Here is a 16563-nt window from a genome sequence, read left to right on the forward strand (position 1 = left end):
TCGTCTGCGGGTATAAACGCGTTTTTTTTTTCGCGTCCCCGTCTTTGGTTCTCCTGAATAAACGTCACAGATGATGGTGATGAAGATGATGATGAAGAATCTGATGCTTCATATCAGCCCCTCCCCCCTCCTCCCCCTGCAGGCGGAGCCAGGAACTACAGCAGTGCGACAGACTCCAGTCACATTATTTTATCTGCAGACCTGAACGATACATTTTTATTATCCTACATTACCCAGAGTTCCTGTCAGCACAGATACATCAGGACGACAGTCAACATCTGATGTTTGAACAAACAGGAAGTCGAACAACTCGATGCAGGAAACAAACAGGTTTAATTGAAGAACAGAGTATTGCACAGCACACACACGGCCTCTTCTCACTCCTCACACTGTCTTCACTGTCCCACAACGGCAGGACAATAAACGATCAGACACACTCTCATCCTGATTCATGTCACACTCAGGTGAAGGAATCAAATGCACCTGAAGAGATTTTAAACATCAGTGTCTCCAGCATTTATTTGATTACATGTGATTTAATGATATAAATCAGTGTTTATAATGTTTTTATTTAATAGACAAAATGTTTTAACCAATTATATTTTTGTATTCAGTTGGTTGTAATCTGCAGCTTCACTACTAGATGTCGCTAAGTCTGAAGCTTTGGTAGAAAACACTACAGTTTTCATTTTTTTATAAAAGAAGAAAACTAAAAAGTGTCAAACATAAACGATCATAACGTTAGAAAAACGTTTTGTTGCTGAGGATACGTGTGTGAATCTCTGTGCTTTCAATGATGTGTGTTTAAACGTGTTCTGATCGTGTGTTCATCAGTTAAAAGAACGTTACAAATATTTAGAACGATAAAACTGAAGAAATTAAAATGTTGTTGTGGGCGTGACCTCTGTGACATCATCACCACAGACCAGCATCCTCAACATTTTTGTCCAACGAGCTTTCAAAATAAAACATCCAGAGTCCGCTGATGGTTTGTCAGTTTCAGGGGGTTGAACCGAAAACCTGCTGCTGATGAATATCTGCAGTTCACTTCTTTTCTTCTTTTGTTTTTGTGACTTTTTTGGCAGCTGTGGGACACCGTAGTTGTCGCTGAATTCAACTACATTTCCCACAAAGCACCACTGTTGATGGTATCCATGGCAACATACTTAAAAAGGTCCAAACATGAGAGGGAAAAACAAATACTGCATCACCTCCTCCTTCATCCCTCCTCTGCTTCTCTTCACTCCCTCCTCCTCTCAGCTCCATGGAGGGATCTCTTCTCCAAACTTAGCACAGTGAGCAGCATTTTTAGCTTCAAACAGAACCTGACGAGAGAGAAGATGAATTAAAACAGTGAATGAGTGAGTGAGTGAGTGAATGAGTGAGTGAGTGAGTGAGTGTGTGTGTGAGTGAGTGAGCTCTGATGGGTGTTACCTGGTTGTGGACGTAGGACTCACACAGGTAACACCACACAGAGAGATCAGAGAAGCTCAGGACCAGAGGATGTTCAGATACGACGCCGTGAGTCACCATGTGTTCGTTCACATAACGACCACACAACACCTGAGACACACACACACCCACACACACACACACACACACACACACACACACACACAAAGAGAAAATCAGCTGTTTGAACTTGAACTTATTCTGGATCAAAGTGTGTAACTGACCCCCAAGGCTCAACCTCCAGGAGGAGGAAGTGAAGAAGAAGAAGAGGAGGAGGAGGAGGTGAAGAAGAGAGGGAGAAGAGGAGGAGGAGGTGAAAAAGAGAGGGAGAAGAGGAGGAGGAGGTGAAGAAGAGAAGGAGGTGAAAGAGGCGATCCTCAGGGTCACTTGAGTGAAGGTGATGTGAGACCTGGTAGCAGGTGAGACAGATCCAGTTCTCAGCTTCAGAGCCACAGTCCTGACACGGCATGTAGATGTTTATACCTGAGGAGGGGAGGGGCTTAACAGAGTCCAGGTGAGGACACCAGGAGAGAGGGTCGACCACGTATAGTGATGACTGACAGAGACAGACAGACAGACAGGTTAATCTCAGATCGGTGTCTCCTCAGACAAACTCATCGTATCAAATGTTTCCTGACTTCTTCTGTTCGTCCTCCACACGTCAGCTCCACACACATCTGAGGCTTCGACCAACCACACGCCCCTGCTGCCTCAAGCTCCGCCCCAGCTCCTCCAGCAGCTTCATCTCCGACAGGAACAGCAACAATCTGAAACCATTAAAAAGATCAAGAAGCGATTTCAGAAAATGAACCAGTCACTTTGTGATGTCACAGTATGATGTCACAGGTGTTACAGATGAAAACTGGACCAATCACCTGAGTCTGGGGCAGTGTGCTGTCTGCTGATTGGTTCTGCTCACATACGGCTAGACTGCCGGACTCCGCCTTCACTTCACCCTCACATGTGACCTCCGGGCTGGGCCGGACCTTCGCCCTGGCCCCGCCCACTGGAGTGGACGTTGCAGGTGCGTGACTGACGGAAGTTTGGCTGATGTCCAAACTGGCCAATCCCTGAGTGAGCTGCTGAAGACTCTGCTCCGCCTGATGGACGAAAAGAGACACCAGGTAGAGACAGGGTTACAGCAGGTTCCAACACGGTTCCAGTTTTATATGATTGTCTGAACTGTCACCGCTGAGTCCTTCGCTCCTGCAGGGGGCAGCAGGGGTCTGTCTGTGCCGCTCTGCTCTGACTTCCTGCCTTTTCCTTTCGAACTACGTTTCCCACGATGCTTCAGGGGGGGCAGAGATGCCCGCACCAACTCTGGGACTGACAAACAAGAATGATATGAAATAAACAAATCAACAAACAAATTAAAACTAAATAAACGCTCCCTGTACTGACTGTTTATCCTCAGGGACCTCCAGTAGGGGGCGTGGTGTCGGATGACCTCGTTAATTGTTGCCACAGCGCCGTGATGAGGAGGGGGGAGTGGGGTCACCAGGGATGGAGGAGGGTCTCCTAGCAACATGCTGGTGCACATCGCCATGGACTCAGAGATGGACGACAAGTTGTAACCTCCCTGAAGAGACGGAGACAAGAATGAGTCACAGCTCATGTACGACGAGTCAGAGGCGATGACGTCACCAGGAAGAGAGGTCACACTGTTTCCATTAATAAGTGATGACATCATTTGATTTCACATTAACACACGTTTCTTTGTTTGACATCACTTCACCTCCAGTATGAGAAGGACCCGCCCCCCGGCCAGTGACATCAGCAGGTGTGTGAGGTGGGCGTATCCCTCAGGGGTCACATGATATCCACCTAGCGGGTCACCCCGTGCTGCATCGAACCCGGCCGACACCAGGATCAGACCAGGGTTAAACTGCAAAGAGGGGATCGACCAATCAGAGGACTCCGTCAGTTCTGACCAGAGTGTGTGAGTGTGTGTGTGTTTGATACCTCGGTAGCTATCGGCATGACAACGTGGTGAAAAGCAGCAAGGTATTCGGAGTCGCCCATCCGTCCTCCGCTCCACGCCACGTTGACGTTAAACCCTGCCCCTTTGGCCACACCCACTCTATTTGGGGCGGCATCCTCTGATGATGGAAAGAATATCCCGTTGTCATAGCGATGGAGGGAGATGTACAGGACACTGGAGACAATGGAGAGTGAGAGTCCATCATCATGTTGCATCACACAACTCCTCCTCCTCCTCCTCCTCCTCCTCCTCCTCCTCCTCCTCACCTGTTGTCGTCCTCGAACATGTGTTGTGTCCCGTTGCCATGGTGAACGTCCCAGTCCAGGATGAGGACTCTCAGTGGTGCAGGTTGGGAGATTTTCTGGGCATGACGAGCGGCGAGTGCTGCTGTGTTGAAGAAGCAGAAGCCACATGGAGAGTCTCTCTCTGCGTGATGTCCAGGAGGTCGCACGATCGCCACGCCGTTACTCACCTGTAGAGGAAACAGTCTGCGATAAGAGCTCACCTTCACAATGTGTGTGTGTGTGTGTGTGTGTGTGTGTGTGTGTGTGTGTGTGTGTGTTACCTCTCCTCTCAGGATTCTCTCCACAGCATTAAAACAGCCTCCGGCTGCAAGCTGAGCAGAATGAAAACTCTGGTTGTTGAAGAAGATCGAGTTAAACTCTTCTCCAAGTTTATGAAGATCTCTGGACTTCATCACTGACGATGATTTAATGAGCTCCACATGCTGCATACTGACACACACACACACACACACACACACACACACACACACACACACACACAGTCACAAAGTGTTTCTACTGTTAAGTTATATTTAATAATAATAAAAGTCACATTCAGATATTAAAGTTTTCTGTCCACTGAGATGGCTTTTAATTTGAAAATGTCACAGGAAAGTTAAAAACTGATGAGTCGTAATCTGAACATGTGATGTCACAACCTTCAGCTTCACGTCTGACGAGGTCAGAGGTAAGTACCTGTGACACATGGTCAGCTCCTCCTCTGTTGCTAGGCGCGCTGGTATCCGCTGGCAGCGTTTGACCAATCCGAGCTGCTGGTGTTTGGAGAAGATCTTGGAGATTCTCTGCGGCTGCTCCGGGTGATGTCTGCGACACACGGTTCACGGTTCAACGCTTCGTCAGGTCTGCCACATCAAGCTCACGCGACCGGCCCACACGTGACTCACCTGTCCCACATGTTCAGATGCTCCATCATCCTGTCGTCATAAACCAGACCTGTTGTCGTGACAACAGAGGGGGCGGAGCTGGGCTGCTTCGTGCTCTGCTCATCGCTCATAGCTCTGATGACACTGCCCTCGGCCAATGAGCTGCCTTCTGCACAGAAACCAGGAAGAGAGAAATTCAGGAAGTAAAGATGTGAGACAGGGTTAGACCTGATTCTATTACAGGTATGAATGTACAGGTGAAGCCATGTTTTGACCTAAGTCCCACCCCTCCACCCTGACTCCCCCGTCTCCAGTGTGTGCGTCTTACCCAGCACCTGCAGACTCGCCCAGTGTGGGTACTGAGCACTAACGGTCCGGGAGATCGACTGCAGGGCACTGAAAGAGAGAGAGAGAGAGAGAGAGGTGGGTGGAGCGCGCTCAGTGCACAGGTGAGACGTTACAGGACTGACGGTCACATGACTCACAAAGACAGCAGCTGTTGTGGGAAGCGTATCGAGTGAAAGGCATGCTGGGATACAGAGACAGAAGTTGGTCACATGACTCACCTGTCAGATGTGACAGTGGGCGGAGTCAAAGAAGGACAGGCTCCTCCCAGCAGAGCTCTGACACAGGCTGCAACGCCCTCTGCTGTCGACTGCAGATTATAACCTCCCTACACACAGTGAGAGAGTGAATGAGTGTGTGTGTGTGTGTGTGTGTGTGTGTGTGTGTGTGTGAATGTATGAGTGAGTTACGCAGAATGATTTTACCTCAAGAGCAAGAACAAGTCGACCTTCAGCCAAACTCATCAACAAGTGAGTCAGAACATGGAAACACTGAGGACTCACACACATCTCCCCCTGAACACACACACACACACACACACAGAGTTAGATCAGTGTACACACAGTAATAAAAATAATCACAGATCAATAACAAACCTTCTGATCTCCGACTGCAGCATCGAATCCAGCAGAGACCAGAACCAGCTGAGGCTGAAACTGAACACACACACACACACACACACACACACACACACACACACACACACACACACACACCATGATTATTACCACTATCATTATATATGAATGAGACATATATGTATGCATGTGTGTGTGTTTGTGTGTGTGTGTGTATATGTGTGCATGTGTATGTGTGCGTATGTGAGTGTGTGTGTGTGTGTGTGTTACCTCGCAGGCGACAGGCAGCAGCAGTTGTTGGAAAGCAGTGATGTAATCAGCATCAGTCATCCCCGTCTGAATGAAGTTACAGGAAGAAGAAAAGAGAGAAACAGCGTCTGTTTCCATGGCAACATTTATTGTAATATTTTTTGGCCAATTAAATAACTGAAAGTAATTGAGTCCTTTTCCATTTTGTCTCGGTTATTTGTGGCTGTAGCCTCAGATGAGGACACTCAGTTATGGGACATGTGTCTCACCTTGTCCCAGGCCAGGTTCATGGTTCGTCCTTCGGCTCGTCCACTGCCCACGAACCCCCCGTCTGACTCGGCCAGGTGAGGCCAGAAAGATCCCTGCTCGTACCTGTGGACGCTGAAGTACAGGACACTGGGGGGAGGGAGGGAGGGAGGAGGGGTTGTGATGTCTTGTTAGTGACAATGTTAAGTTTGTAAAGTTTGAGACACAAATAGAAGATGAAAAGTTTACCTGGGGTCTTCCTGAAACAGGTACTGGATCCCCTGACCATGATGAACGTCCCAGTCCACTATCAACACTCTGACACACACAAACACACACAAACACACACAGACACACAACTATCAGCCTCGTACAGGTCAATCTTATTAATGTTATTGATATATTGATGGACACATCTCAGACTGTTACATCCGCTTAATCTTCTTAATTCTCTGGTTTCACACACACACACACACACACACACACACACACACACACACACACACACACACACACACACACACACACACACACACACACACACACACACACACACACACACACACACCTGCTGACTGAGTGTGTGATCTGAGCGTAGCGAGCTGCAATGGCGACGCTGTTGAAGACACTGAAGCCGTTTGGCTGGTTGGCCTGAGCGTGATGACCTGGAGGTCTGAGGAGGACAGACATGTTACTGATGATGTGTTCAGGAGACCGGCTGCACCTGAACGCAGCACGATGAGCTGCTGCTTTACCTGATGACAGCGAATCCATTCTTGAGTTCAGAGGTCATCACCCGATCAACCAGCTGGAGCACCGAACCCACCGCCAACGCAGACACCTTGAAGGACTCCTGCACACACACACACACACACACACACACACACACACACACACACACACACACACACACACACACACACACACACACACACACACACACAGTTTCACAAGGTTCCAGAGGAATCACATATACTGTCTTACTTAACTGCTGGTGTGTGTGTGTGTGTGGTGTGTGTGGTGTGTGTGTGTGTGTGTGTGTGTGTGTGTGTGTGTGTGTGTGTGTGTGTGTGTGTGTTCTTACAGGATGCAGGTAAACAGAGTCGTATTTCTCAGACAGAGTGTGTAGTTCACTCTCTGACATCGTCTGGGTCGATTTTATCATGTCCACATAATGTTTCCTAAAAACAACACAGTGGACAGTAGAGTCAGAGGACAGTACAGTCAGAGGACAGTACAGTCAGAGGACAGTCGAGGGCAGTTGAGTCATTTAGAGGACAGCAGAATAAATGAATAACTTCCAGGATTATTCTTTTGGACTCACATGTGAGCAAGAAGCAGCTCGTCCTCTGTAGCTTCTCTGGGCTGAAACAACAAGACAGGTGTTAGAACGAAAGACAGTCAGAGACAGAGAGAGAGAGAGACAGACGGACAGAGAGACAGACGGACAGAGAGACAGTCTAACCTCCACTCTGATGCAGTGAGACAGCAGCTCTTGTGTCTCCAGCTCCTTCATGATGGATGTCACTCTGTGTGGACTCTCTACATGACTGACAACAACAACAACAACAACAGATCATGTGACAGAGACATTTTGATGTTACATTAATATTTGTTATATATAACACACAGACAGGTGGGGGGGCGGGGTTACCTTGGTTCCCACAGGTTCTGATGATGAGTGAAGATTTCAGAATAAACAAGACCAGTTCCACTGACTGAAGATCTGCTGGACAGGTCCTACACACACACACACACACCACACACACACACCACACACACACATTAATGTTCAGTGTAAACAGTTAAGGACACACACTGTGTTACAGACAGACACACAGTTACAGACAGACAGTTACAGACAGACAGTTACAGACAGACAGTTACAGACAGACAGGTTGTGTTTACCAGTGTCTGCAGTCTGCTGTTTAGTTCGTCCTCCATCTCCTCTCTGCTTCTCTCCATCCTTCCTCTCCTCTTCATCTCCTTGAAACTCTCTCCTTCTCTCTTTGTCTCCTTTCCTTCATTCTGAACACAAACACACCAACATTCAAACACAAGCAGACGTGAAGAAGAGTGTGTGACACTGAGACGGTGCATGTGTGTCTCACCTGAGGGGACAGACGAGGAGACCTTCGGACTGACTTGATTCCAGATCCTGGAGGATCCGGTTCAGACTTCATCTCTGATCCACCTGAAACAGACACACAGGAAAATGACAAATACGACACACAACACAGAAACGCACAGACACACAGAGACACACAAAGACGCTCAGAGACACACAACACACACTGAGATTGTCCTTTAGTGTCCACATCTGTCCCCGAGTTTAAACTACACGTCTGTAAGATCACACTCACGCTCCTGCAGCTGTTTGACAACAACTCATTTATCCTGACACATCTGGAGACGAGGACAACTGTCAGAGGACAACTGGACACAACCACTGTCCACTGTCATGTTCACGCTCCCTGTCCCCAGTCATGTCCCCAGAGGACCGAGACCGTTTCTTCACAGTGAAGTGTAGCTGAGCCAAAGTGTTGGTCGCGGTGCTGACAGAGCTCTGTCTGTCTCACCTGAGGACATGGAGACATAAGGACAGACACTCACCCACCTTCTCTCTCTCGCTCTTGTTTCTCTTTCTCCGCCAACTGACCAGCGTCACTGTCGCACACACCACACGTCACAGGGCGCCATCGACTGACGTCACGTACCGCGGAACCAATAGGCAGCTTCGAGAACAAACTCCAAACACTGTTTTAATTATTTATTCATTTCTCTATTTATTCTAACATGTATTATTTTATGTATCATTTATTTACACCAGTGTATGTTTACATCTTTTCGTTGGTTGTGTTGCCTCATGTTTATATTTGTGTTTGTGAGTTATTCAATTAATTAAAAGGTACATGCACATGTGAACTTATATATTATATATGTTTATATACGTATATTCAAATTAGTGAGTAAGTAATATTGCTTTGTTTGAACTGATACTAGTAAACTGAGGTCGTCTCTTATTTATACTGACATAGAACAGGAACATCAGTCAGTTGAGCTCTTGCCTCATTAAATTCATTCAAGTTCCACCAAATCACACACACTCATAAACGTCAGGCCTCTAAATATGTCTGATTCTTTTCTTTAAGGTCCATGAATTATTCTCTGAGAAAATGTCCATCTCATCTTAAATCCTGCATCTACCTCCTGATCCATTGTCTGTTCTTCAAGTTGGTAGTTTTTGATTTCTCACATTTATTTTGTTTATATGAAAAACATAATGACATATGAAAAATATCCTTGTGACAGAAAATCGAATATGAATCATTGGTGCTGACAAACTCACACGTCTGCTGCTGAAACACGATCAATGAATAGATCATACATTTTAATGTTTTAATGAAACATCCGGTTAAACAAAAAGTATAAAAACACTGATATAAAATAATGCAGAATACATGTGAATAAAAAACGTTTTAAAAAAACATTAAAAACATGTCAAAGTTTCAGTTTTGTGTCTTCTGTCTTATCCGGGGATTGTGGGTAGTGTAGTGTTAATACTGTTCGTTAATCGTCATGACGTCTGCCTCACAAAACCGACCGTCACACAACTGAGATCAATGAAATCAGTTTGTTCTAATTACAAGATAATTATCTCATATTTACAAAATCAGCTTCTCAGAATGAAAAGATGGAAATAATCATCTCATAATTACATATTTAAATTTTAGGGATTGTGTTTCTGACGGACGGAAACATCTTGTTCTGATCTGAATGATTAAATCTATCTCAATAATCTGGATCAGATTATTTGGTTTTCATGAGATCGTCTGTGTGTAACTACAACAGAGACGTGAGGTGAGAAAAGACAAAGTGAACGTGCTTCTGAAAAACTCACAGACACATTAAAAACACACGATACTGAAAAAATCACAAGGACGTTGAGATTAATCTGTCTCCACCTGTCAGTCTCTACTCGTCTGTCTCCACTCGTCCACCTGTCTGTCTTCGCCTGTCTACCGGTCCTTGGCGGAGCGCAGATCGGTGGTGATTGGGTCGTGCTGGATCGTCTGGTGCAGTATCAGAGCCAATAAACCAGCCCGGTTGGTCATGGCCGTCCTCAGGTTCCTCTCCTGCTCGAACAGCTCGTCCAGTTTGTACCACTGACAGAGAGAGAGTGACATCATGTGGTCAGTCGTGGCCGTGACGTCAGCGTCAGTGGTGTTAATACAGTTGTTTTGGTGCGTACCACTCGGACTCTCTCCAGGTCGACCTCAGCTCTGCGCAGTTTCTCCCAGCAGTAATGTTTGTTACACTTCCGCTTAGAAACGCGGCAGAACTCTCCGGTCGGCTCGAAGACGTCTTTCACCAGAGGACAACCACAAACCTCGTCGGCCGGCACCTGATGTGTTGAGAGACAGAATTCTGTGCTCTGATACATAAATCTGTTTCTTAACATGGAGAGGAAGTGTAGCTAACATGTAGAGGAAGTGTAGCTCACATGTAGAGGAAGTGAAGCTAACATGTAGAGGAAGTGTAATTAACATGTAGAGGAAGTGTAGCTAACATTTAGAGGAAGTGTAATTAACATGTAGAGGAAGTGTAGCTGACATGTAGAGGAAGTGAAGCTAACATGTAGAGGAAGTGTAATTAACATGTAGAGGAAGTGAAGCTAACATGTAGAGGAAGTGTAATTAACATGGAGAGGAAGTGTAGCTAACATGTAGAGGAAGTGTAATTAACATGTAGAGGAAGTGTAGCTAACATGTAGAGGAAGTGAAGCTAACATGTAGAGGAAGTGAAGCTAACATGTAGAGGAAGTGTAATTAACATGTAGAGGAAGTGAAGCTAACATGTAGAGGAAGTGTAGCTAACATGTAGAGGAAGTGTAGCTAACATGTAGAGGAAGTGTAGCTCACATGTAGAGGAAGTGTAGCTCACATGTAGAGGAAGTAAAGCTAACATGTAGAGGAAGTGTAGCTAAGTGTGTAGCCCCCTCTGCTGGTGTGGAGGGAGACGTACCTTTGGATCTCTGGAGTGTTCAGGACATAAAACCTGCAGCCGCTTGCAGTACGTCTTACTCTGAGGGTTATACACGTCACAGAACAACCTGGTGGCTCTGAGAGACAGACACACACGAGAGACAGACAGGTTCACAGGTCTTACTCAAACACTCTTCTAATGAGAAAGACAGACAGGAGACTTACCCTTCTATACGTGTTGGGTACATGGAGCCGAACGACGTCTGACTCTCATACTGTTAGACAGAGACAGAGAGACAGAGACAGAGGCAGAGAGACAGAGAGGGAGAGACAGAGGTAGAGAGACAAAAACAGAGAGACAGAGGCAGAGGCAGAGAGACAGAGAGGGAGAGACAGAGGTAGAGAGACAAAAACAGAGAGGCAGAGACAGAGACAGAGAGACAGAGACAGAGGCAGAGAGACAGAGAGACAGAGACAGAGAGACAGAGGCAGAAAGGTGTGATCAGTGTATCAGTCAAAGCAGGTGGCAACATCAGAGACTGTAAATAAAGATGGACGATATGACAGTCCCATGCAGTGAAGCCAAAATGTGTGGATCGCCCCCTGGTGGCCAGCTGCAGGATATACTGTCATAAACTCCAACACCTCCATGTTAACAGATGGACCGATCTAAAAACCAGAGACCAGGTTTTCATAGTAATTTCATCACTGATGTCACGCTAAGACCTCCCATTGCATTCTGGACACTGACCTTAGCGTAGCATCTCTCCATGTGTCTCAGCGCCACCTTTGGGTTGACGGGATGACTGCAGGACACACAGAAGATCTGAAGGTCGGTGTCATCACCATCACCTTCAGTCACCTGGGGAGAGACAGACAGGTCAGACAGAGACACAGACAGGTCAGACAGAGACACAGACAGGTCAGACGGAGACACAGACAGGTCAGACAGAGACACAGACAGGTCAGACGGAGACACAGACAGGTCAGACAGACTCAGTGTCTCGTACTTCCTCGTGCTGTTGGACTTGCTGTAGTTTGGCGTTGGCGATGATGCCTTCGAGCTCGTGAAAACGTTTTTCCATCAGTGTGAGGCGGAGTCTCGCTGCCTGCTGTTCCCTCCTGATTCGCTCCAGCTGTCTCCGCCCCATCTCCTCGGCAATGCACGGACTCTGCTGCCACTGCTGGATCCTCTGAGGCAAGATCTCGTAGATACGACTGAAACAGAGACAAAAAGACAGTGCTGAGTGTCCAGGAGACGACTTTGTCTTCCCGGTCGTGCAGGTGTATCTTCACTCACTTGGCGGCGAGCTTCATTCCGCAGTCCTCTGAGCAGTATTTAGAGCTCGTCCTCGCTGGTTCGACGCATCCTGGACCCAGACACTGCCTCATGGACCCGCCCACATCTTTGACCCCGCCCTCTACAGCTCGCTCACTGTGCCGCACGCGCTCCCTGTGCCGCTGCTTCGCTTTGTGACGCCGCGGCTTCACCTCCTCTTTAGGAACGGACACAGACTTCTACAGGACGGGACAGGAGTGTTAGTGACATCATCAGTGACATCATCAGAGGGCTCAATGACATCCTCACTTTCTTCTCCGTCCTCTTCTCTCGTCGCTTCACGTGTTTCACTTTCACCGCCTTCTTCCTCGGAGAGTCCGACTGAGTGTCTTCTTCCTCGCTGTGCCACACCTGCAACAGGAAGACACGTCAAACCACAGGAAGTGGCTGTTCTGACAGCCGATTGGTCAGAGACGCTCACTGACCAGGTCTCTGTATCCGGCAGCTCTGTACTGCTCGTACAGCTCCAGCTCACTCTCGCTGAACCCATCCTCCTCCTCCTCCTCATCCTCCTCATCCTCCGTCTGATGCCCTGATCCTCTCCTCAAAAGGCTCCGTCCCCTGGTGCCGCTCCGAGCCATCTCCTCGTCTCGGACCCGAAGCATCTTCTGCTCAGAGAGAGGAGCATGTACCGTAAGACAATAAGAGGAAACCTGTGCTGTCTTATGAGGGGGTGAGAATGTGTCTTCTGTGTGTTCACGAATGTTAAGGAAACACTCGACCATGTGACCACTCACCCTCGCTCGGACCTCACACTGCCTGAGTCTACACTTCTGTCGGATTTTGTTCGGACCTCCAAACTTCTTCATGTCTTTGCAGAAGTCGCACTGAGCGCAGTCCTCCGTCCTCAGACAGGCATCACACTCTCCACACATCCTGGCCGAACGCTTGATCTGAAACAGAAACAAAGATCACGTGAGAGGACTCGTCGTTCCAGGACCTTGTTCGTCTGGTGAATAGTCGTCGTGTGGCTACTTTTAGACAATATGACGAACAATCATCCACGAGAACTTCTGCCTGTGCAGATCTATGACACACCCACCTGGCTGCCAGGTCACCTGTGGGCCCCGTCCCCTACCAGTCCAGTTGCTTGGTTACCTGTGAGCTCCTCCTCCTGTCCATCTTAGGTTGGGGGGTGGAGCTTCCATCTCCGTCAAGCTTGTCGTCTCCATCTGGCCCCTCCTTTTCCTTTATCTTCTTAAGGCGGTATTTAATCTCCAGAGACGAGTCTCTGTCTGAGACAAAACATTGATGGCTAACTGACGGAGCTAACACAGAGCTAACAGCTAACACTGACTGATACGTTAGCACATATGAGAGAACACTGACCTCTGCAGGACGGACAGTACCACACTCTGATGGCTTTAGCTGCTTTCTCTGAAACTCCAATACACTTTCCATGAAACCACTCAGTACAGCTGTCACACCCTCTGTCCCACAGACAGGTACAGACAGACAGGTACAGACAGAGAGGTAGAGAGAGAGAGGTACAGACAGAGAGGTAGAGAGAGACAGGTACAGACAGAGAGGTAGAGAGAGACAGGTACAGACAGAGAGTTAGAGAGAGAGAGATACAGACAGAGGTAGAGACAGAGAGGTACAGAGAGGTAGAGAGAGACAGGTACAGACAGAGAGTTAGAGAGAGAGAGGTACAGACAGAGGTAGAGAGAGAGGTAGAGAGAGAGAGGTACAGACAGAGGTAGAGAGAGAGAGATACAGACAGAGGTAGAGAGAGAGGTAGAGACAGAGAGTTAGAGAGAGAGAGATACAGACAGAGGTAGAGAGACAGGTAGAGAGAGACAGGTACAGACAGAGAGTTAGAGAGAGAGAGGTACAGACAGAGGTAGAGAGAGACAGGTACAGACAGAGAGGTAGAGAGATAGAGATACAGACAGAGAGGTAGAGAGAGACAGGTACAGACAGAGAGGTAGAGAGAGAGAGATACAGACAGAGGTAGAGAGACAGGTAGAGAGAGACAGGTACAGACAGAGAGTTAGAGAGAGAGAGGTACAGACAGAGGTAGAGAGAGACAGGTACAGACAGAGAGGTAGAGAGAGAGAGATACAGACAGAGAGTTAGAGAGAGACAGGTACAGACAGAGAGGTAGAGACAGACAGGTACAGACAGAGAGGTAGAGAGAGAGAGGTACAGACAGAGGTAGAGAGAGACAGGTACAGACAGAGAGGTAGAGAGAGAGAGATACAGACAGAGAGTTAGAGAGAGACAGGTACAGACAGAGAGGTAGAGACAGACAGGTACAGACAGAGACAGGTACAGACAGACGGGTACAGAGACAGGTACAGACAGAGAGTTAGAGAGAGAGAGGTACAGACAGAGGTAGAGAGAGACAGGTACAGACAGAGACAGGTACAGACAGACGGGTACAGAGACAGGTACAGACAGAGAGTTAGAGAGAGAGAGGTACAGACAGAGGTAGAGAGAGACAGGTACAGACAGAGACAGGTACAGACAGACGGGTACAGAGACAGGTAGAGAGAGACAGGTACAGACAGAGACAGGTACAGACAGAGACAGGTACAGACAGAGACAGGTACAGACAGAGACAGGTAGAGAGACAGGTACAGACAGAGGTAGAGAGAGAGGTAGAGACAGACAGGTACAGACAGAGACAGGTACAGACAGAGAGGTAGAGAGAAAGGTACAGACAGACGGGTACAGAGACAGGTACAGACAGAGAGTTAGAGAGAGGTACAGACAGACGGGTACAGACAGAGAGGTAGAGAGAAAGGTACAGACAGACGGGTACAGACAGAGAGGGACAGGTTAGTTTTCAAATACATTTCTGTTCAAAACATTTTGTAAAAACTTTGTTTACATCATGAAACAGTTGATGTCTGGCTTCCTGCAGATGCAGTAAACGGGGGAGTTGCGGGTTTCCAAGGCAACCCGTGGTCCTCCTCTTCTTCCCTCTTCACCTTCATCTTCACCTCCTTCCTCCTCCTCTCCAGAGCCTCGCTCTGCTGCCGCCTCCTCAGACTGAAACACAACAAACATGAGACAGATGAGAAGAGAGTTCAACATATCTCGGATCTGTTTCTTTATCCGGCTTCACTGAACCTGACATCGTCCTGATAACCTGAACTATGAAGCTGGAGGAGTTAGGAGGAGTTAGGAGGAGTTAGGAGGAGTTAGGAGGAGTCATTACTTACGAACATCGTCAGAACTATCAATAAAGTTCTTAATATAAGAGGAAACACTGACGCCTGCTGGTAGAGTCAGTAACAGCTGCAATCAAAAGTAATGTTGAACAAAGTGACACTGAAACAAAGATCACACGACGAGAACAGAAACTAAAGATATGAATTCAACCTTTAACGTGAAAAACTAAAGATGTGAATAAACACTCATTTTATTACAGAATATTTTTGCTCTGATGATAAACAAACTATTATAAAATCTGCTGCTGAAACAGGAGACGTGAACGTGTGATGAGCTCAGTCTGAAATATTAAACAGTGTTTGGATCATTTTTAACAGAACATTTGTATTTCTCAGGTCTGCAGTGATCTGATTGGTCCGTAGTTCGATCATTGCTCCCTAACTTTAGTGGTTCATCATCAGTTACCATGGTAACTTCACGACTTATTATTAAACCTGAAGTTATCTGAATAACCACTGATCCCGGATCATAGTCCAGACCTCAGGTGAGACCAGGAGAACAAACTACGAACCTAAAGTTCTTATTTCTGTCCACACCACATTAGACCAGGGTCTGTGACCGGAGCTGGAGGACGAAGTGGACTTCAGAGACCCGGATCACTCCAGACCAGGTCTGGATCAGACTCATGATGAGGACAAATAAAAAACAGGGTTTTCTCTGCAGCAGGGATCCGGATCAGAAACCACATCACTAACGACGAAACCAGAACCCTTCAGACCGGGTCTGAACCGGGTCTGAACCGAGTCTGAACCTGGTCTGAACCCTCCTCTCACCAGACTCCGTTAGTCTCGTGCATCACAGTGAAGATGAGACGTCACACTCACCATGATGACGTAGAGTCAGACCTTCACCTCCATCTGTTCCCTCTGAACCTTTTTATTTCCCATCAGATCTGCACGAGACTCTTTGTCTCACCCTCCTCATCAGCATCTTCATCATCATCATCTTCATCTTCAGCCTCTTCTTCTTCTTCTTCTTCTCTGTGCGGGAAATAAAGCGACACCTACAGGCCTGACTGACACAGCTGCACCTCTCTGTGT

The 16563-nt window shown here is 47.4% G+C and overlaps 2 protein-coding genes across 6 annotated transcripts; both read right to left on the reverse strand.

The window, feature by feature from the left end:
- Positions 1-314: 314 nt before the first annotated feature.
- On the reverse strand, positions 315-8732 carry hdac6 (histone deacetylase 6). 4 transcript variants are annotated; one of them, XM_069527536.1, is made up of 29 exons: positions 8637-8732; positions 8131-8213; positions 7928-8047; positions 7674-7759; positions 7485-7569; positions 7344-7384; positions 7104-7200; positions 6775-6872; positions 6588-6692; positions 6269-6337; positions 6043-6169; positions 5795-5860; positions 5543-5602; positions 5372-5461; positions 5168-5274; positions 4930-4997; positions 4623-4770; positions 4414-4542; positions 3999-4167; positions 3700-3905; positions 3415-3607; positions 3188-3337; positions 2854-3031; positions 2642-2778; positions 2328-2552; positions 2091-2219; positions 1862-2008; positions 1435-1563; positions 315-1325 (listed from the first exon to the last, which is right to left on the reverse strand). In XM_069527536.1, exons 2-29 carry the CDS (start codon positions 8200-8202, stop codon positions 1257-1259), a joined length of 3300 nt encoding a protein of 1099 aa, XP_069383637.1. In that variant the 5' UTR covers positions 8203-8213; positions 8637-8732; the 3' UTR covers positions 315-1256. The 4 variants fall into 4 exon arrangements, with proteins under 4 accessions (XP_069383637.1, XP_069383638.1, XP_069383639.1 ...); XM_069527537.1 differs by having other exon boundaries at positions 8131-8215; positions 8641-8705; XM_069527538.1 differs by having other exon boundaries at positions 8633-8698.
- A 652-nt stretch (positions 8733-9384) lies between these two features.
- On the reverse strand, positions 9385-16519 carry cxxc1a (CXXC finger protein 1a). 2 transcript variants are annotated; one of them, XR_011243321.1, is made up of 14 exons: positions 16348-16519; positions 15180-15340; positions 13673-13773; positions 13442-13578; positions 13081-13236; positions 12769-12951; positions 12593-12694; positions 12305-12522; positions 12015-12222; positions 11756-11866; positions 11230-11673; positions 11045-11141; positions 10272-10424; positions 9385-10185 (listed from the first exon to the last, which is right to left on the reverse strand). XR_011243321.1 is itself a non-coding variant. In XM_069527541.1 (14 exons), the coding sequence occupies exons 1-14, from the start codon at positions 16348-16350 to the stop codon at positions 10039-10041; spliced, it is 1827 nt and encodes a 608-aa protein (XP_069383642.1). In that variant the 5' UTR covers positions 16351-16519; the 3' UTR covers positions 9385-10038. The 2 variants fall into 2 exon arrangements, 1 of the variants encoding a protein (XP_069383642.1); XM_069527541.1 differs by having other exon boundaries at positions 11230-11279.
- Positions 16520-16563: the final 44 nt, after the last annotated feature.

Source organism: Paralichthys olivaceus, chromosome 6 (assembly GCF_024713975.1).
Source record: "Paralichthys olivaceus isolate ysfri-2021 chromosome 6, ASM2471397v2, whole genome shotgun sequence".
Lineage (NCBI taxonomy): Eukaryota > Metazoa > Chordata > Actinopteri > Pleuronectiformes > Paralichthyidae > Paralichthys > Paralichthys olivaceus.

Excerpts from the sequence above, each read along its gene's own strand:
- cxxc1a (XM_069527541.1), bottom strand. Across the intron at positions 13,579-13,672 it reads GTACTGTCCGTCCTGCAGAG|ACAGAGACTCGTCTCTGGAG; the intron begins GTCAGTGTTCTC and ends GTTTTGTCTCAG. Across the intron at positions 12,952-13,080 it reads AGTGTGAGGTCCGAGCGAGG|AAGATGCTTCGGGTCCGAGA; the intron begins GTGAGTGGTCAC and ends CTCTCTGAGCAG.
- hdac6 (XM_069527536.1), bottom strand. The coding sequence starts at position 8,202 with ATGAAGTCTGAACCGGATCCTCCAGGATCTGGAATCAAGTCAGTCCGA. Across the intron at positions 8,048-8,130 it reads CTCCTCGTCTGTCCCCTCAG|AATGAAGGAAAGGAGACAAA; the intron begins GTGAGACACACA and ends GTTTGTGTTCAG. Across the intron at positions 3,032-3,187 it reads GGGTCCTTCTCATACTGGAG|GGAGGTTACAACTTGTCGTC; the intron begins GTGAAGTGATGT and ends CCGTCTCTTCAG.